Here is a 20,889-nt window from a genome sequence, read left to right on the forward strand (position 1 = left end):
CCATGGTGCTGCTGGCTGTGCTGGCAGCGGGGACGTGACACCTCSTCGAGGGCTGCCCGAGACAACGGGGCAAATCCCAGAGCCCCCCAAGAGAAGCTGCATTAACCTCTGCGAGTGCCAGACATCCGGCTGCTGCAGCGAGGAAAAGCCCATGCGGGGTGGGAGAAAAGGAAAGCCCTCCGGCACAGACCTAAAATCCARCGTCATCTACAAAAAACTGAACAGATTAGACAAACCCCAACATACACAAATCAGAACGGCGTAGTTAATATCCAAATTAACTCTGAGACAGGTARAGGAATGCTGAGGATAACATATTTGTTGAATGAATATAAAAATAAATACAAATGATATAAATCTTGAAGAAATGGATATGGAATGCTGCTCTGAGAAATCTGTTATTCGAATGTGATAGGGACTCCCTAGGGCATGGCAAGCCTATGAAATGACAATTTTAAAATGAAATGAGATTTTAAAAGCCTGTACAAGGTGTGGGCTTTAGGAGTATAGAGTATTCTATACACATTCCTGGAGAATATCAAATTAGAACAAAAGAAATAAGAATACACAGAGAAAACTGGTGTTGTTTGATTGTAAACTGGAGGAAAAAACTATCATACATGTTATAACTGTAAACGTGCTTAGAAAACAGGAGTGAACCTGAAGGTCTACATCTACTTTAATAACAAAGGAAAACTGAGAGGAGAAAGAAGAGATTATAACAAAGAACAAAAAGTTTGCTTTTAATTATCAACATCATTTTAACATTAACTACAGGGAAAAAAATTGGCCGGTACAAACCAGCATTACTTCAGTAAGCCACTGGAGTTATATTTTCACACTGTCTGAAATATGGTCTTAGACTCAACAGTCCTCAGAGGACAGCTTAGTAAAGCCACCGGAAGAATTTAAATCCCAGCAATAATAGTGATATATCTGAGAATTATAAGATGACACAAACCTGTTGATTAACAAAATTGAAAGTTCCTATCCAAAGCACAAGAAGCAAGACACTAAAATGCTGAGCTGTTACCCTAAWGTTACACTAACGCTTACGTGTCCATAATTTTGCCAATCTGTGTTGTTAGATTTACTAACTATGTGATTTCTCCAGAAGGCACAAGGAAAATAGGAAATCATGAGTTGTTGTCYGAAGTGCTGCCTAGAGAACCAGATCCCGCTCCTGGTTGCTGGGACGCTGGATAAAGCTATCCTGCTTTAGTGGCTTCAGGCAGCACCGAGCCCAGGATGCTCTCCCTTCGCTTCAGGCGAAACTCCTATAACTTATATATGCAAAATAAAGTAGCATACATTCACTGGGAGAATATAAAATATATAGAGAAGAGACCCACAACACCCTGAAGATAGATGCAGTACCGGCATGAGATGAGCCTAATTTAACAGAAGCTGCTTACAAGCCGTATTGCCCTGTCTACTTAAGCCACGGGCACCATAGGACTAGGCAGGAGTTTAGCAGCTGGGAAGGCGGTAGCTGGCATGGCACTGAAGGCTACCACACTTCAGTATGGAAAGAAAGTATATGCAGCTTGTGGGCTGTTGAGACATCAGAATTCTTCTAGTTCCACCACAGCTGTTAAAACATTGGCAGACTTACAGCCCTAAGAAGTCTGATGACTTTCATGCTTTTGTTTTTACATTAAAACCCTCCCAACAATTTCAGTTCTGGCGGGAGCAGTTTGGCACCTTCCCTCCTGCCAATGCCCTTTGGGAGCCCTGGCCCGCAGGAGCCCTGCGGTGAATTAGCTCTGTCTGCAGCACTGCCCACGTTAGGAAAACATAGGCACTGGTTGTCAGAGAACTGACACAAACCCCTCAGATTTAATGCATTCTCCAGGAAACTGAACTCTAAAGGCTGCTATTTTACTTCAGTTGCAAGAAGATGGCCACATTGCTCACCAGGATATTTACTGTTATTACCACAGTAGAACTCTATTGCATTTGAAAATCATCAACTTCTTTTGCCTGCTGGCTAAAACTGCATTTTCATATTAGAACTGTACACAGAGAGGAAAATCTTCATTTGTTTTGAAGCATAAAAATCAATAAACAGGTTTGCAAGCCGGACAAATTGTGAGAGCAGAGCTAAGGTATTTGCCAGTCCTAACGAAGAATCTGTTTCTTGCAAGGCTCAGATTCTAAATTGGTAATGTTATTCTGTCAGTCACGACCGGATAGAAATGGATACAAGAATTTAAAAGGAGAAAACAAATGCTAAGGGAGGTGCCACATTCCTTAATTGCACCACGCACTGAAGCTACACGGCTGCCTTTCCTGTGTCCCTGGGAGCCTCCCGTGCACCCGCAGCTCTTCTTATTCAGCTGCTTTAGCCACAAACAGAGACTGGGCTCAGCGCTGGTGAGGCAAACCTCTGCATTTCACCCTATACAAGGTCCCTCCCGTGGTGCAGCACGCGTGCTGCGCTTAACGTCCAGACGGTCACTGCTCTCACACTCCAAATAATAATTTCTGTCAAAGAGAAGGTGGCTGAAGCAAAACCTAAAGCAAGGGCTGGAGGCACGGGAGACAAATACTTCAGAGAAAGCTCTTTTGGGTTCAGCCCGTTTCCCTGGAAACAAGTTTGGAAAAGTATTCAGCAGCAATTAGGTCAGGGTCTGATGTACGTGCACAAGTTCCCTGTCAGGAAGGCAGATAAGGTGCTCGGAGTAGAGGCCAGTTCTAGCAGCTGTATGGAGCAGGGACGGATAAGGGCATGAAAACCTGCCAAAGCCTTTCCAAATGAAGCAATTCCCACCAAGTGCAATGAAACTCGTCGTGCCGTTAGTCTGCATTGTCAGCAAACACCTTCAAGACTCATAGGGCTGCAGCTCAGCTACTTTAAAGGCATCACTAAATCTATAAATGTATTTCCACTTTATTAACATAATATCACATTTGAAAGTGAGCAGCACAGGTATTAAGCCACTCGAATGCCACTAACCTTCAAGCAAAAATACAATTTCAAAGGAAATCACATATCTGAGGGCCAAATTGAGTGCTCATATGCAGGTAGGTAGACTGGTAACTCTTAGGCAAGGAAGTGTCTAGAGCCCCCCCAGGTCTGAGAAAACCCAATTTTCACTAACCAGAGATTTTCTAGTGCCCTCCCCATAGAAAACCCTACCTATTTAGCAAGGAACAACTCTTTCTAGCCTACCCATCATTATATCTGCCTGAGCATGTGCCAAGAGCGAGGCCCAGACCTAGACCCAGTCACATTTGCTATGCGAGAGCTGCCTGGAAGGCCTTCAGTTCCAATACCCCTCTGCCAAACAGAGGCAAGACGGTTCTGAGGGCCGACACTAGGCAAGCCGACAAGCACAGACCCCCACAGTTCAGTGAGCAAGGACACCTAAGGCATGTTACACAAACCACAACATCGCCATCTTTCTTCTCATGAAAATAATCTCATTTCTTCCATGCTTTTCATGCCTTTTCTTTAAAAATCTCTTTGTGACCTTCAGCGTGAAGAAGCTCCTTACCTATTTTGTTCCAACTCCACAGGCTTTGCTAATGGCAACTTCATTTAACTGCTGGCAGTAATCCCACAAACTGCTCTCTGTTCACCAGTGTTGGACTCGCAGGCTGTGCTTTAACCTTGGAATGAAAGCACCCAGAAGGACCATACGTGGAGCTCAATCAGAAACATCCCTGAATTCATTTTCTAGGAAAGAACACAGCTCTGCCAAAACTTAAACACTTCATAACTCTGGTCAGCTTAGCCAGAAATTCAACTTAGAAAGAAAATAAGAACTTTTTGAATCTTCATATTGCAGAATTTAAAATAAAGCATTCATTTTTCACTCAACATTTCTGGATAGTAATATACTGTAAAATGCAATAGTGAAAAACAGCAACAGAAAAACACCACTAATTTTACCAAAATGAAATTCCTGATTAACTATGGAAAAACTATCTTACGAATCTGCCTTCACAAAAAAAAAAAGTAGTTTTAAGATTTTTGCTCTATTTAAGAGAAACTAAATTAAATCTCAAAATACGTATTTTTGAAACAAAACTACTGGCTCTGCCTGGTGAATCTGCACAGAAAGTAACTGGAGAGAAGTTATGATACAACATTGACTTTGTGGAATTACAGTCAAGAGATGGCACGACAGTACCACAACATTCATATATTTCTAATTTATTCAAATTAAAAAACAGGGCATTTGCCTAAGTCCAGGCAGGCAGGAAGTGCTGATGTTCAAGTGATTGTAAGAGTCATCTTAACTTTTACACCCAATTATTACTATATAAGAACAAGGGAATTGGGCAGATTCTCAATTCAACTATATTAGTTGAAAAGTTTTTACAAAAGAGTGACATTCTAAAAGGTTACAGATACAGAAAAAAAAAAGAAAAAAAAGGACTTTGCCAAAATTATCTGTTTTAAGTGGCACAGGATGACAATAGAAATACATTTCTTCCTATCAAGGCAGCTTTTGAGTGTGTGAGTACAGAGGAAGCAATCCCAAAAGCTCAGGCACAATTCCTCCAGGAGAAACACAGCAAGCCAGCCAGCAACACGGAATGACCTAGGCAGAATGGGGCAGAGAAGCTTTTGTAATTTACCCAGGGCAGGGACCACGGCTTCCCACCAAGGAGTCTGGTTTCTACTAGTTTTCCTTCTGCACATGAATAATCTCAGAGAAGCCTCCAACAGCAAGAATGGACCTATTTTCTGTTCTACCAAAGTCTCCCCAGAGGACCTGTGGTTACATCCCTTTATCCGTGCCCAATTCCTCAGGCAGGAGCGGGAGCCAAGGGCACGTCCCGTCCTCCCTCGCATGCCATCGGCTAAACGAGGGCATCGAGTCAGCCCTCAGGTGAGGGCAGCAARCGCGGTGCTCAGGTAATATATGGATATTAAAAGGAACTAAGTAATTAGGGAGGAGAGCCTTCAAGTCCTCTCTCCTGCGCCCAAGGCCCAAGTAATTGCAAGGGCAGCAAGAGCACAAGCATATCAAAGAGCTACGGTGAGCTGCAAATAAAACAATTAGAAATGAAGGAATTAATAAGGACTTCATTTGTGTTGGGCCTGAAACAGCTAACCATTATAACTGGCTTTAATGTGACATTTCTTTCTAGAGCATATGAAAGAAATTTAATTAAATTAATACATTTCTCCTCAATGTTAACTATTGCCTTTTTTTCCTCTCATCTTTATACTTGCTTCTTGACCATTATTAAACTCAGTAACTCGTATCAAATAAATGTGAAAACTTAAAGAAAATGTCCAGGATAAGCAATTAATTATGCTGAAGGTTTTTCTTTTTCTTTTTTTAATGGAATTTTTATTTCAGAAGGGAAGATTTTAAAAGCTCCAACATTAATTCTACAGCTCAACATTAAAAACAAGGGTTTTAGGGAATAAATAATTGTACAACAGATCTGCCAAATGGAAGACTAATTCACTAATTTCTTTTCTTGGGAAATATTTATCTTTCTTTGCAAAATTTACAGGCACAATTTGAAAATGTGCACAAGAAGGCCTGGACTGTTACAGGTGAAAGTTTTGATGGCCTATTAGAAGCTCTGAAGTTTGGCCAAGCCAACGTGAAAAACTGTGGAGAGGTTTTCTCTATGGGCAAATGTCTCTGACAGAAGCACCTGAGAACAGAAAACACTTCCATTCCATATTTTAAGGTCCCCCTCCATTTTCAGTAGGTCCCCCCCCACTGAAAATTAAAAAGCTTATCAGTTACTATAATAATGCTACTGCTTTCTGTGAAAGACAGGATTTTTTCCTYGTCTTACTAAAGAAAAGCAAAAATGCTATACATATGGCATACAGATACCAAAAGGAACCAAAGTATGTGATTGCTATTTTGGTTTCTCTCAGATTTGGTTACAGGTTAGAGAATTCAGATAAAATTTAGACAGTCAGAATGTATGAGTAGGAATTCAGAATGTGAATAATGTACTTGCAAGGTTAACAATGCTTTACAGAAAAAATTCCTTTTTCCAACACACACTGGCCAGAAAGTATTGAAACTGAAACAAAACCTTGTCTTCTTTTAACAAATGTTAGAAAGAAATTAAAGTAGAAATAAAAATTGTCAAAGGACTTGCAAGCTACTTTGTTACAGCTTTACAAAGAAGAGTGTGATACTATCTTTTTCCCATATAACATTATGAATGAATAAAAGGTCTCCACTAAACTTGGACAGCTGCTTTAAAGATACAAATATACAGAGCCTATAAACTCTGGAYGGTCCTAAAATCAAATACAGCAGAATTGACTGAACATTGGCATACACTCCAGGAGAGGTAAACGCAGTGAAAATCGTAAGCGCTTTAGGATGAGCCTGGTCATTAAGAAGACTAATAAAAAATAAGCAAGAATGCTGCAAAGCTTACTATTATTCTGAAGGAGAGCCAAAATGATTTCAGCAATATCAGGGTGCCTGATGCACAGTCACTGCTGTCAGTAAGATTCAGACCACTGAATGTCCTTGAGCCTTGACTTTGGTGCCTCGAGAGCGTGAAAAATAAAATAATAAAATAAATCTGACTGCAGTCACTCCTGATAATACACACCAGTCTGTAATACCACATTTTCATCAACTTTGTCACTTCACTGCAAATGCAATTTATCCTCACGCTTTTGAAACTTACATCGTTTCCTATCTCTACAAACTCAACCACTCTACTGTTATTTGAACAAAAAAAATATAGAGAATATAATCCTTGACATATTAATCAAAACTTATTATAGAAATCAATAGCAAGCAATCAAGTACAAACTGTCTCTCTAATTTTAACCTGCAGTACAACTGTTGTCATGAATTTGGATAACCATGGGAGAAAAATCCTAAAAAAAAAAAAAAAAAAAAAAAAAAAAAAAAAAAAAAAATCTAATTAAGATATACTAGCCCCAAATGAAAAATGTTCTTCATTTGTTACTGTATGTTACGTTGGTTCAGGGCTATATTTATAAGGCCATTAAAAATCTACCTGAAGGCAAGGTTAATCTTTAAATTTGACAGATAATAGCTTTTTCTCAGTAGGCAGAGAAGTGACTATTTTATTTCTTTATGATCTAATGACCATTCTGCTTAATCTTAATGGAGTGGAGATGAACAAGAAAATACACTTGGGGAAAGAGTAACACATCAATTATGGAGGGTAAGGAAGTATTTTTAAAAAGTAGCAGTAATCTATGGTTAATGAATATCTCAATAAGCACTCCTAGCCATAGGGAGAGCTAAAAAGGATGCATTAAAAAAATATTCAGATTCTGCTCATTATAGATACATTCTCAGCTCTTAAGTAACACAGCAACCACGTAATTAACTTTTCAGGAGGGAAGCATTTAAAACAGTTGAGTATCTATGGGCCACGGTGGGCTCTTTCCTTAYGCTGTTCAGCGATAAGGGATTCTTCCATCTGTTTTCCTTAAGGTGGCTGCAGAAGCGCTGAGTCCGAGCGCCATCTCTTCTCAGGAAGCAAAACCAACACCCCCCCGAGCCCACTCCGGCTCTTGGCGCAGTGCCCCGGTGCCCTATGGAAGCAGCCGCCTCGGTGCCACCCGGAGCGTYGCCCCCATCCCTGTCCCCGCTCTATCCTGTGTGCATTTGTCTGATGTTATATTAGAAATAAAAGAAATATGGAAGAAAAGGGCAGCTAAGGCAAATTAGTCAAATGAATCTCTCCACTAAGCTAACGACTGGAGCCTCCGCGTACTGTTTGCTGTTCCGTGTTAAAAGCAGCATCCCCTTGGCTGGCTTCTGCTCTGCAGCRTGACTTGTCAGTGGTGGTAAATCAYAAATGTTTGCAGGAAATGTGTATCCACCAGTGCAAGACTGGCAAACTCCTCCTAGACAGCAGGAGTGTAAAAATTCTCCAGCTAAACCCTTAACTATTTAGGGTGTTTAACAGCAGAAAGGACATGTGTTTCTCTGCGCCCCAGCATCCGGCTTAGCTCTGCACATACCCAGCACAAAAAGAAATGGAAAAAAAAAAAAAAAAACCAACCCCAAAGACCAATGGCAACTGCACCGTTTCACCCTGCTCACAAATAGACCGAATTTCCAGTGATATTTTCCTGCTTTTATTACTAAAACTCAGCAACTTTAAAAAAAAAAGTCTCTCTTAACGAAAGAGACCGTTAACCTAGTCCTTACTTTGCTAAGGCTTTGACTCAAAGCGATGTAACATTTGCTGGGTGTCCTAAAACCAGGGAAGTAACCCCTGTCATCAGAGGAGGTTTTGCTCAGGATCCTCTGCAGGGTCTCCTGGGCCCCACGTGGGGACAGCAGCAATGCAGCCTCCTGCTAGGCAGCACTGTGTCCCTCTGAAAATGATACAGGTTTTGCAGTATTTACAGGGAACGTTTGCACCAACACACTTTCTGCTGACTGAAACAGAAGTGAGCATTTACTACGAAAAGAGATTTTTCTTTTCTGTCTCCATAACAGAGTATTTAAATCCTTGTTGGTATCTCAAAGTCAACACTTCTCATGTTTAGTTATGTTTACAGCTACACATGCCTGCCCAGCAGTTGCACAAGCAGCCTGAGCTTCGGCAGCAGCGCTGCAGCTGGAGCACACTAGGCAGAAACACCCAAACCACCTCCTGCCCCACTGCTGGGCACACCCAATACACGGCATCGAGAAGCCTGCGGCAGCAACACTCAGGGAAGAGAAGTTAATACTGCTTTTTCTGCACCTTCCTCGGAAGAATATGGGTTGATAGAAATACAGGTTGTTTATAGTCACATCAGAGAGAAGTTAATTTCCTCTTTCTTCTTTCCCTTGCTTGATATGTAAGCTTGCCTTTCCAAAATATTGTAGCTTCACAGTACTGCCCTCAGAAATCTGAAGTAGCAAAAYATCAGAGAAAAATTGCTATTACTGTATAGTAACAGTTCTCTGAAAAGGGTCACTTTCTAAATATGGTTCTTTTCAAAATGAATTCTGTAGTTTGACCTACCTAGACATTGTGCTTGCAACAACTAGTCATATGTCAGAAAGACAAAAACAGCATGGCATTCAACACCAGCTGGGTGTCTTATTAGAAAAATAAACCTTTATTATCATCATCAAATATTTAAAAAGAATGCAATTGGGATGAACAGGATTTTTTTTTTTTTAATTCTAAAGCTGCATCCACTGTAACCCATTTACAGAATCCTAAAGCAGTTGATGAGAAAATGAAAGTTGCCTCAGCACTAGTGCTCTGAACCCCACTGCACAGCTTATTCACTGCTTGGTAAAACTTCCCTTCCCAACATAAATAGATGATGACTCTTTTTTGCCACAATACTTCATAAGGTTTAGTGTAGGAAACAGGCATTTCAAAACTTAATAACTAAAAATGTCAGAGATTTTGCATTATTAGATAAGGAATATTTTCCAAAAAGAAAGAATGGAAATCTACTGGCTCAGCATTTGATAATGGCATACAAAGGACCATGAATCACAGGGGAGGACAACGCAGGGTAGGCACTAATTAGGTTCTAACAGACCAAACAAAAGTTTAGATATGAATATACAATCAGCAGCCTGATCAACCCAGAAAGAAATTAAATGCATTAAAATTAAGCATTCAGGCTCTATCTACAAGCATGTTAGGACAATATTCTGCTAYTTCACTATTAAACAGAGTCAAAAATACACTGAAAAGTTTACGGCCTTTGCACCGACTCTGCAGGTCCAATTCACACTTCCAGGCTATTAGTAATACTGCAGTGCCTTCACATCAGACCTTTAGGTATGGCCTAGCTGAGATGGACACCCCGCTTTGATCCATCTCATATCCGGCTACAGGTGCCAGAGGAGCAGGAAAGAGACAGCAATAGCAGCACAGGGCAAATTACTCCTTACGTGCTCTGCTCTCCACCTGCATTGAAGCCCAAGCCATCACGTCTCCATAAGTTTGTCATTGTGCAAGCTACCTGAAACCAACACAGATCTGAACTAACACGATTCCGTTACCTCTGCAGCCATCGTGGCTTCGCCGGGCCGCGCGCCCACGCTCCGTGCCGAGGTCTCCACAGCTCTGTGAGCGTTCTTCAAYCAAACACCCAAGTGCAACCTACTGCAGCCTATCCACTCAATTAATTCTAACTTATGGGAGTACAAAACAGCAGATGAATCAAAAAAGCAAAAACTGGAGCCTTTGTGGGGAAAACCTGACCCCACCTTGCCACCAGCTATAGCAAGAGGGAATGAACGGCCCCAGAGACCTCTGGTGCTTCAGGTGCTGGGCAGGTGTTCCGAGTTAAGGACTTAACAGCTCGTTAAGAGCTGCCCTGCCTTGTCTCAGCAAAGAGCCACTCCAATAAGAAAATYGGTTTCATTTTGACCCTCTCTTTTTGACCTTTTATAAAGTAGCTACATTAAAAAAAAGAAAGCAAAATCAGAACTATTTTATAAAAGCAAACCAGGTATAACAACTTTGCATTTTCTCTGGCAAGAAACCTAATCTGTTTCAACGTCAGATAGTGAGAAAGCTGAGAAGTCATATTTGCTGGAGACAGTGAAAAGGTACAAAACACAGTATTATTCATCCTCATTTTCAAAAATGTTGGTGATGAAATGACTTAAAATAACAAGACCAAAACAAATCTGTTCTTTTAGGCCCCAAGACATTCAGAKTGAGACTAAGACAGTATCTTCACGCTGTCTTATCTACCTATGGTGCAATATTTAGCATTATGTTTACACTCTTGGCTCATATCCTACCTCCAGAGCAACCAAAGCATGAGTCCAGCTTARATATATTTTTAAAAGATAAGAGAAGATTAAACAGACTTACTAAAAATGCTATGGTTTATTCCGATACACTACACAAAGCTCACCTGTATCCAATTATAACACCCATTCACCACCTGGCTAAGACTGTTGGGGGAATTAATGCAGGTCTGCTGCGGCCATATAGATCTGATACTGAAATCACCTGCAACATTGATTTCACCTGTTGTCTCAGCAGCTCCTGAGATGGTTGCCAGCTAGCTGGTTGATGCACCCCCAAGCCAGTCACCTTTGCTCCCAAGTCCCCCCCACATTATAAATACACAATAATGCTTTTTGCAAGCATCTGGCACATACTCCAAGGCAAAGAGCACAATGTCTGGAAAGCAGAGAAAGAGGGCTTGCATTCTCATCCACATTAGCTTCAAATTCACCCATGCTCACGTTAATCTTTCACAGTTTTGTGTCCCCTTGCATTTCACTCCCAGGCCTCCGCTGCTTCCTGAGCAAGCCAGAATCAAGACCTACTTCCTATGCCCTATGAGATCATTTAAAAAACCCTTGTGATATATAAATAATGACTATAAGCAAAAGACAGCAACTTTTATATTTGCATAATCAAAAACAATAGGTGTTCATTCAACAGATCTAAACCTTTTCTTCATTTAATATTCSAAATGGGAGAATTTGCTTCTTCCTGAAATTAGCAGCCCAAAAGAGCTTCAGCCACATGTAGCTTACTCAGAAATATCTAACCTCACTCCAATTCCCTGCAGCACTTCAATAAGATAATTCCTTTTCCTTGGACACTACCTGCACTGCACCTGATCCACGTAGGAAAACATTCGCATGGCTGCCTAAAAGGTCACTCTCTCACAGCACTGCAGTGCCCTTTCCGTACAGATGCAATCACATTTGGGCCCTGAACTTTCTACTTCAGTGTGTTCAGATACAAAACAGGCTAAAATKTGCTGCAGGAAGTGCTCATTAAATGCAAGTTCAGTGCAAAATATTTATATCCCTAGCACCTAATCTATTTACGTAGAACCTTTAGAGTTCTCAGTGGGTCATTACCTAAATGAAAACACTGATCTTTTTCCAGAGGAAGTGGTAGCTCTGCAAGACAAATGACCTGTATCACCGAGGAGGAGGAGGAAGGGGCTGGCTTTTCCGTGAGCCCCTCTGGCTGCCGGAGGGGCGAGGGATGGAGGTGCCAGTACCAACTCTGCATCGGATCAGAGCTTTTGTTTTTTTCACTTATATCATTTTATTGGTGTAGGGGGAAAAGAAAATGGAAAAGAGGAAGCAGATAGAGATTCCAGATTCAATTTGACTGTAAATGATAAGCTAGACAAACTACAGATACCTGAATCAATTCCTTGTAAGATGATGTGCAGTAAAGGCTCTTCTACCCTTTAACCATAAACCTGACTCATCAAGTTTTATTAGTGCAACTGTGTGCATTTTTCCTACTTAACAACAATGATCATCTCAATTTCCTGTAACAGCATTTCCAACTTGTATCAATCCGCAGCAATTTACAAATAAGGTGCTCACAAGAAAGAGCTGTAAATGCTAAAAACACAATTCAAACTAAATGTCACCACACTGCAAAGGAATAAGGCACACTGCTTACCATCTTCAGGAGGCTTYGGTAACAAATTTTAAGTGTCTCCATGATTGAGTCAGGATAGATGAATCTTCCTGCTATAACTCTGATTTCTGCTTTGCCTGACACAAAGACCTTCTAAGTTTAAAATACTACTTGTCCTTTTACAGACTCAAAGGTTTGCTAGGGTCACAACGAACACAGAAAACAGTAGCTTTCTGTATCCACTTGACTTAAAATGAGACAACACAGTGGTGTGCTTGCGCATTGCCAACAACAAATCATTTGCTATCCTAGAAGATAGGATAGGATCCCACATCTTACATGATGTGTACACAAATGCATATATATATGATATATAAGATGCATTTTTTGTGGTATGTACTCTGCATTTTTGAGAATTTGCACCTACCTGCTGTCGAATTTCTTCTTCCATCTTTACTGGGGACCCCAACTCTGCAACTTGTTTGACACCCTCGCTGGCATATCCTCCATACTCCCAAAGGATGTAGTTCTTGGAGTGGGAACCGCCAATGATTGCTGACCAATGGTTGGTTCGTCCTTTCAAGAAGGAAAATTAGAAAAAAAAAGTTAAGAGTTGATGGCCATCCCAGCTCTTGTAACCTCAACTCTTGCGACCACCAAAACTGCCTCAAAGCAGAATTCATAGACTTTTCTTAAGATGAAAGGTCTGAAGTGCCCAGTTTTAGTGAGGATTCAGAATGTTCATGTGTTGCCTRCCATCAGTTCTCACTTAAACAGTTCCCATATTTTTGAGTAATAAAAACAAACCATTTAACTATACAGTCCATATTAGCTATAACAACAAAACACAGAAATGGTGAGAAAGATTGATTGTATTTCAACTGAATGTGCAGCCCTTCCCTGTTTTCAAGCGGCAGCATGCTAGGGTTTGCATCTGCATGATGACAGCAAGGAGATATAAAGGGTTTAATGCCAGAAAACAACTGCTATTCTCTCTGCTTCCACATATTTAAATTTTACATATACCAACCACATCTTTTTTTTTTTTTTTTTTTTTCCCCTTAATTTTCAGTAAGGTTTGCCTATACTTTAGGAATGAAGCAAAGACACCAATTCTGATGTCTCTGCATTTTCTTCAGTTTTCTTGCTTGGATTTCTCATAGTCTGTATGTTCTCCAGGCAGACAAAAGCACTTCTAGTCTGGTTGCTTATCTCACTGAATAGAAAAAATAAATATTTGTGAGTTTAAAGGAAAAGTGTTAGAGCAGTGCAATGGAACTGAAAAGAGAACAATACTGGATTCCACAAAAATGAATCCATGCTTGCATTTAAGTGTTAAATAAACAGAGCTCTGGAAACACATGGGCTTAAGAGGAAGGGGATGAGTGAATGAACCGCTTGCAAAAGCAGACACTGTGCAAAGACAGACTGCGGGGGCTAAGGGAGACTGATGGAATGAGACAGTGTTTAACATTTTTCTTTGTCACTCAGAAGGGAAAGAATAACAGAGCTGCAAAGTACAGTAAGYGAATGAAAAATGAATAACGAGGTAAACAAAAGCAGTGTAGATTTAAGATGTGAAAGGTGAGACAATGAAATTGAAAAAGGCAGTGCAGAGAATAGAACAAACTCAGATRTTTCCAACATAATCCCAGGAGTCTAGAAAATAGATTAGAAATAAAAACAAACAGCAATGGTACAGAAAAAGCCTAGAAAAATGCAGCAATCTGCTGATAAACAGATGAAAGGAGATGGCCTTGCAACATAACGAACAGAGCSTCCACAGGTTCCCCAGCGCACCAAAACAAACCTGCTGAGCTCTGGGCAAGAGCAGACCTGAAATTTTCATACCCCATACGAACTACTCAGCAATTAAGCCCTGAACGGAAGAAAAAAAAGTGTACACAAACAAAACCATCTATAACATACTAGCTGGAGAGGCTGCAGTGTGCAAAGACTCCCTCTTGATCTAGGATCTAATAATTGCATTTTAGACAGGCACAGGCACCTCGGCAAGCCCAAGCGCGGCGCTGGGAATTCAGCCTGAGCTGCCCCTCGCTTCTCTCTAGCCCCCAGGTGTGTCCCTCTCACAGGCCCCAGGTGCCGCTTTCCCAAAACGCGGCAGCAGCCCTCGCCAAAGGGGAGGGAGCGCAGAAGAAAAACCTGTCACTAGGAACCAGAGCACCTCAAATCTTCAGGATATCATCTCATGCATAGGCACTTGCCTTCAAACCTGATGCCCAGTCTGAGCACCAATACCACTTGCAGGAAGACGCAGGAATTTTCAACATTTAGTGTTAGTAGTACTGCATATATGTCACAATTTACGCTTCTGAGGTGTAATCAAGTAAAACATTTTGTATTATAGGATTAACTCCAACCCCATGACAGGTCCTAAAAGGAAAACACTCACGTGGAAAATCTTTTGGATGTGTTTTTTCTGACCAGTTTCCATAGAAAGTTAGCCTGTATTTGGCAGTTCCACAGGCACAGCAATCTAGAATTGGTTTGTCAGTCACACCTTCGGAGGTCGAGTCTAAAAAGGCAGCAATGAAAGTTAAGACACATTAAAGGCGGTTACAATTCAACATCAATCAATGAAAACAAAATTACAACAATACACTAGTAAGTAAATTTGAGTTGAACACCTTTTCTTTTGGTTATCTTGCATTTGGGGCTACATTAGGATAAATGGAAGGGGCAAGATTATTCTTCAGAAAGTCTAGCATATTTGAATTTCCATATTTGAAAAAGCTGTGACTACGAGCTTCTTTGGCTACAGCCAGATACTCCATATCTATTTTGTACAATTAAATATTTTACTGGCACAAATGCAGTTTATTAAAAATGAAAACTAGCCTGGTAAGTACCTCAAAAAGGAAGCAACTTTTTAGCCATTCTAAATTTTCAGGGAGAAGAAATAGGAATTATTCCATAAAAATTCTCTCTGCATAAACTTCTGCAGAAAGTTATTACTTTTCAAAGATATTTAAGAAGCCTCTTCTGGAAAGCATTATATTATGTGATGTGAAAGTTAAATCAAAAGCTGACACACAAGCTCGTATCAAGGGAATGGGCTATTGTTACCACATAGAGTTTAACAACAGACTCCTCCTGCAAGGGAGAAGGATCTGCTGAAGGCAGACACCCAACCCTAGCATTTACAACTGTAGCATACACACAGCTACTTACTTATGGAGGAAGTCACCATTGGTCACCATTACCAAACGTAAGGGTCACTTTTCATGTATCATTCATTTTTAACATGCTATATATTATGAATTAACGAAAGATTTCATAAAGTCCTTCGAGAATTTAGCTACAAAATTCCCCATAGTTTTCAAAGAGAATTTATAGACCTAAGGTACTTCAGAGAATTCCACCCCCTACATTGCCCAAACATCTATATATTGCCATAACAACATTAGTTTTAAGAAGTCAGCATAAAAACAACCACAAAGTACACTAGGAAAAACAAGAAAATGAGATTATCTTAACTTCCTTCACTGAAACAGGCTTTCTGGGAAAGAGGAGTTTACATATGCAGAAACCTGAAGACTATCACTAAAAGACAATTCCATCTGTTTTTTAATTCCTCATGTGACTTTTACCAACCTCCGTTATGCTTAGGCTTAGGTAATGATGGCCTGAAAGCAAAAGGTTTTCACACATACCATGGAAAAAGGCAAAAGGGCCCCATTTAGGGGAAAGCAAGGAAAAAAAACATCATGTTAACACTAAACATGCTAAGGAAGAATACATGTTAATTCAACTGAGTAGGAGATCCCAAATTGAAGGTGGCCAAGGGCCAAAAGTTGCTTTACTTCATCTTACCTTGTTCACAAATTTTTTTTGTGAGAGAACCTTCATCTTGAAAATAGATTATGCGCTTCTGCACAATACTGGCTCTATAAAGGCAAAAAACGTTTAAGATGCGTTTATTCCCTTAAAAAGAAGTTAATAAAACACAAACTAATAAAAGGACAGAAATGGGCTAATAAAAATTTAGTTAACACTTCCGATACCATAGAGAGAAAAGCAGTTCCATTTGCAGTTGAATTTCATTATGTTTTGCAAACACAAAATAAGTGCTGTTACTTTCAGAGATCACAGTCCTATGGTGAGGGGCTGAACTTAAGTGCATTGTTGTCAAATGACTATTAAATATCTGAATGAAATATTATATTGAAATACTAAAATTGCACTCAACCAAATAACAGCACAGCTAAAACAAGCTTCTATTTGTAGGAAATTTCGTAGCACTCTGCAGAGCTAAGCCTTTCTATGATAGCAGAAACACACAGTGCAAACAGCACCATAACGTGCAAACACATAGAGGAGAGGGTAGATAGAGAAATGGCATAAATCGAAGTCTTTCAGAGTAATTTAACAATTCCAAAAGACAGGCCACATTAAAATAAATTAAATCTGAAATACCAATTGAGACTTATGGATCAAACAAAACGCAGGTTTGTAAGACTCAGTTTATCTGGGGATTTGGAATATGAAAATGATACAGATAAAGTCAGTTAGTGTGCAGCTTTTCTCCCCATAGATGTTAATTGCAGACTCCCATCTGAAAGATCATAAGCTTTTTTTCCTTTTTTTTTTTTTTAATTAAATATCATTAAATCAGTAAAAAAACAAGTCCAAGTCCTTCCTTCATCCTGGCATCACATTCACTGCATGGTAAAATCTAAAGCCAGAAATCTACTGGAAAAGTAGTTAACTGAAYAAGTGAATTCAAACAATTTTGAAGATTTAGGCTCCTTTGCATTTGAGATCTTCAAGGTCTTTTCCAACCAAAATGATTCTTTGAGATGTTTGTCTTTTGAACAACCTTTCCCTTTTCACTCCTGAGCACATCCTGCCTGTCCTTCAGGGGCCACCTGCTCCCCAGGGACAAGATCCATTCCCTGCTTGCGGAGTTAAAGGGGCTCCCGGAGGGCAGAGAGCTTGTGCTGGCAAAACAGCAGAAGTCAGAGTTTTGCTGTAGTGATAGCACAAAAATGTGGACAGTTTAACTACTTGTTGCTCGTTTGACTCTACTATGCCTTTTCTATATCTACTATCATCAAGTAYGTACATCAGTGTACTGATACACTGTACAGTACACAGTACATCATCTACATACAGCAGTGAACTGGCACAAACAGTAAATATCTATTATCCCAYCTAATATCAAGCTTAATTTTCAGGAAATCCGAACAAGCATATTGAAATCATAGTGAATTCTTTTCCTTTGCCTTGGAGGATGACAGACTGCAATGTTATTTCTCTGTCCGTGGTGCAGCCTGCACTGCATGAGCTGCACAGCCCGCACTGCGAAGGCCCGGAATGGCCCCGAGGGCTAAGGTGACCCCTTGCAGTTCTCATTAAATTTAACTACTGTTTTARAACATTTTATTAATGCCCTTTATATTAATATCATTATATTGATTTAATTCAAAGGTAATTCTTTCTGTAAGAAAAGAGAAACTGGTTAAATTCAAAGAATGAGGGGGAAAAAAAAAAAAAACATAAAAACATGGTTTGCTGGAGAAGAGCTTCCTGGGGAGAACATGCTTTGGGAGCTGGTATTCTTTGGTCTCCTATCAAACCTTTGCATTGTCATCACTCAGCTGCCACGATCCTGAATTTAATACCCTGTCTCTTAATTGTTCTCTGGTGACCTGAGCTCGATGACAGTCCATAAAACTCTAAACATCAAGGCCCAGATTCTACTCTTACCTCAGCTTTACATCACATAATTACATCGATTTCCCTAGACTTACTGCCCTTCATGACAGCCCAATAAGAAGAAAAAAAAAAATCAGCTGTATATGCTTAAAACTGCTCAGTGACGTGAATCTGTCTTTGACAACTTCCCATTCTCTAAAATTATCAAAGTCAAACTGTAATTCTCATGTGCTCCCTTCGCCATAACACAAGCTCAGAGCTGCACAGAGGGGATACTTCGTTTTGCTCACAAAATGCACGGTCTTGTGGCTCTTGTCATTAAAACCACAGCTTTAAAGGTTGCTGGATGCTCTACTGCAGATGAGAACCTTGCTCTTAACACGGACCCATTAAAACACCTACAACTTCTGATACCCCATCAATCACAGTTCTTATAGCACTCTACCATAAAACTGGCAAGCAAAGCACTTAGGATGATTAATAAAATTGAGCTGAGCAGTCCCCTGAGCTGACAGGTATGCGCATGGCCCCGGTGTGCCCCGCGCAGCAGCCAGCTCGCTTTCCCCTGGTACTGCTGCTGGATGAGGGGCAGCCACGCAGCAGYCTTCATCAACTGGATGATTGAAGACTGGATCAGTGCATTTACCTGCTTTCAACTACCACCCTTTTGCTGTTGTTGCTATTTATTGTTCTAATATCTCAATAAATTTTAGTCCTCTGCAATAGTTCTGATTCTGACTAAAGAAAGTTGCCTCGAGCTTTGAGGCTTATTAAAGCAGGATGAAAACTAAATGGCTACTTTCTACAGAAAAACAAGCAGGCTTTAAGAATTCACACAAGATGCACATCCACTTATTCTCCCTAACTCCCTCCTTGCACTTCTAACCTGAAGTGCTGTCTGAACTTAAAGGGAAGGGGAGATTCCTATGTTCTTCCCCCTAGACAGTTAAAGTTTTAATGGATTTCTTTAAACTGACTTCTTCCTATGACTATCAACAAAACCAACTCATCAAAAGAGGAAAAGAAATATCACTCTCCCCCCAACAAATCACAGTATATTAAACAATAAAAAAGAAAAATGACTTCAAAATCTGTTTYGTTATCTTTAAAATGATGCTTTGAGATGCGTGCTTTTGCCTCGCCATTTTAAAAGGAAGGAAACCATATATGCTACAAGCTAACTCATTTCCTTTTCTATATATTTAGTAGCACCTATTTTTATTAGAAAAACATCAACTGAAAAACCCTAAAAATGCTGTTTATTATTCTTTCTCTTTTGCTGTTCTCGGCAAATCCAGAAGCTCCTGCAATATTTGGCTTAGCAATACAAGTCAGCAAAGGCAACAGGTTGGGTACCAAGTCAGCTGGAGCCCCTGTGCCGTCCCGGTTTGCTTGGTTCCAAGTTATCCCGGTGACTATGAGTATTTTTCATTTTTTCTTCCACAGACACAGCTTTATATCATCTTTCTAACTCCTTTTGTCAAATCACAGCATCAACAAAAACACTCTTTTATTTTGAAGCACCATCTGTGGGTGTAACGATGTGACAAAAGAAGTAAGGAAGAGTACCTTTAAAAACTGTTTCTCTGACAATTTTTAAGCTTATATCAAAACCCTGAAGTACAATAAATGCAGTTACAGTTTAATACAAGCGATTTTGCCAGAGCAGGTGGAGGTACACCGAGCTGGCAAGCTTGTCCTCTTTCTTCCACTTCTATCAGATAAGGAAAAATGAAAAGCTCCAGCTACCCCAGAGTTTAGCTCTGTCATGAACCGTCAGCAGGGGTCAGCACAATTACAAACTTGCCTAAAATTCATTCTTTCTTGATACTGAACTTTGGTTCCTAGCATGGTTTCATTTTTTTCTTTTTTCTACAGTGTGCTGGTAACATGGCTGGGCCAGCCATTCAGTCGAGATACTCCCCATTGCTTAAACCAGAGCAATATTCATGTCAGGCTCCGCAGCCTTCCCGTGCTGACTGCCTTTTCTCCAACAGCTGCCAACACCAAAAGCTGCTCCCTGACAGCTCAGCACATCCATACCCACCAGCAGGCTCTTCTTCAGTTCTACTCCTAAATCCTGTTCACCAATCCTGTCAAAAAATAACATTGAGCAAACCTCTACATGAAGAGCAAAGTCCTCCAATTTGTCCTATGAAGCGCGACCAGAAGCTGGAACATTTTCCTAGCACATACTAATATCATACTCACCTCTACCATCACAGGCATGCAGAGCAACTCACTGATTCCAGGACTGTGTTGGACATCATATGTAATAGAACAAAAATCTCTAAGGAAAAACACAATTATATATGCTGCTATGTTGTATTTGTCCTCAGAAAATCTCTCTGTTCCTTGCTTGGATGGTCACAAGGCATAAATATTACATTTAAAATCTTCAGGAAGAAATACTCTTACTGACAGGATCATTTCTGACATATACAGCACACCTCTTACTTGCAACAAATGAAAACACTGGAAAAAAAAAAAAAAAAAAAAAAAAAAAAAAGAGTGAGTTTGCCTGGGCCTCTTGAGCAAATTTCAGGTTCCTTAACTCCCACTGCTACTTGTGGGCTAGGTTATCCTCACCAGGCATTTTGCTAGTCATTTTTTTTGCTCTAAGTACTGTGTCCTTGGATGTCAAGACTAAACTTCATAAATCACACTGTAAAGAAGAGCTAGGAAAAGCTGGACAGCACTGCTTGGAGGATCCATTTCTCTCCCTGCTCCAAGTCTGTGCAATAGATGGGAATGACAGACTATCAAAGGTGGGAGCACAGCTTCAATCCAGAGAGGCCACAGCTGCAGCCAGGGCTTCCCTGAAGCCTCTGCAAAGAGCTTAGAGACCTCAGACCCCTGAAACAGGCTGGAGTGACAAGTACTGCTGGGAACTGATTGACT

The 20,889-nt window shown here is 40.3% G+C and overlaps 1 protein-coding gene across 3 annotated transcripts in view; it reads right to left on the bottom strand.

The window, feature by feature from the left end:
- The window catches only part of SPON1 (spondin 1), a 230,947-nt gene that overhangs the window by 47,309 nt on the left and 162,749 nt on the right, over nt 1-20,889 (bottom strand). For all 3 annotated transcript variants that reach the window (XM_026041132.1, XM_026041133.1, XM_026041131.1), the window contains 3 exons: nt 16,144-16,217; nt 14,723-14,845; nt 12,737-12,885 (listed from right to left, as the gene is read on the bottom strand). In XM_026041132.1, the coding sequence (XP_025896917.1) occupies nt 12,737-12,885; nt 14,723-14,845; nt 16,144-16,217 (346 nt within the window). The remainder of the gene's footprint in view (nt 1-12,736; nt 12,886-14,722; nt 14,846-16,143; nt 16,218-20,889) is intronic.

The sequence above is a fragment of the Nothoprocta perdicaria genome, unplaced genomic scaffold, assembly GCF_003342845.1.
Source record: "Nothoprocta perdicaria isolate Ctin4 unplaced genomic scaffold, notPer1 scaffold_28, whole genome shotgun sequence".
NCBI classification, from domain to species: Eukaryota; Metazoa; Chordata; class Aves; order Tinamiformes; family Tinamidae; genus Nothoprocta; species Nothoprocta perdicaria.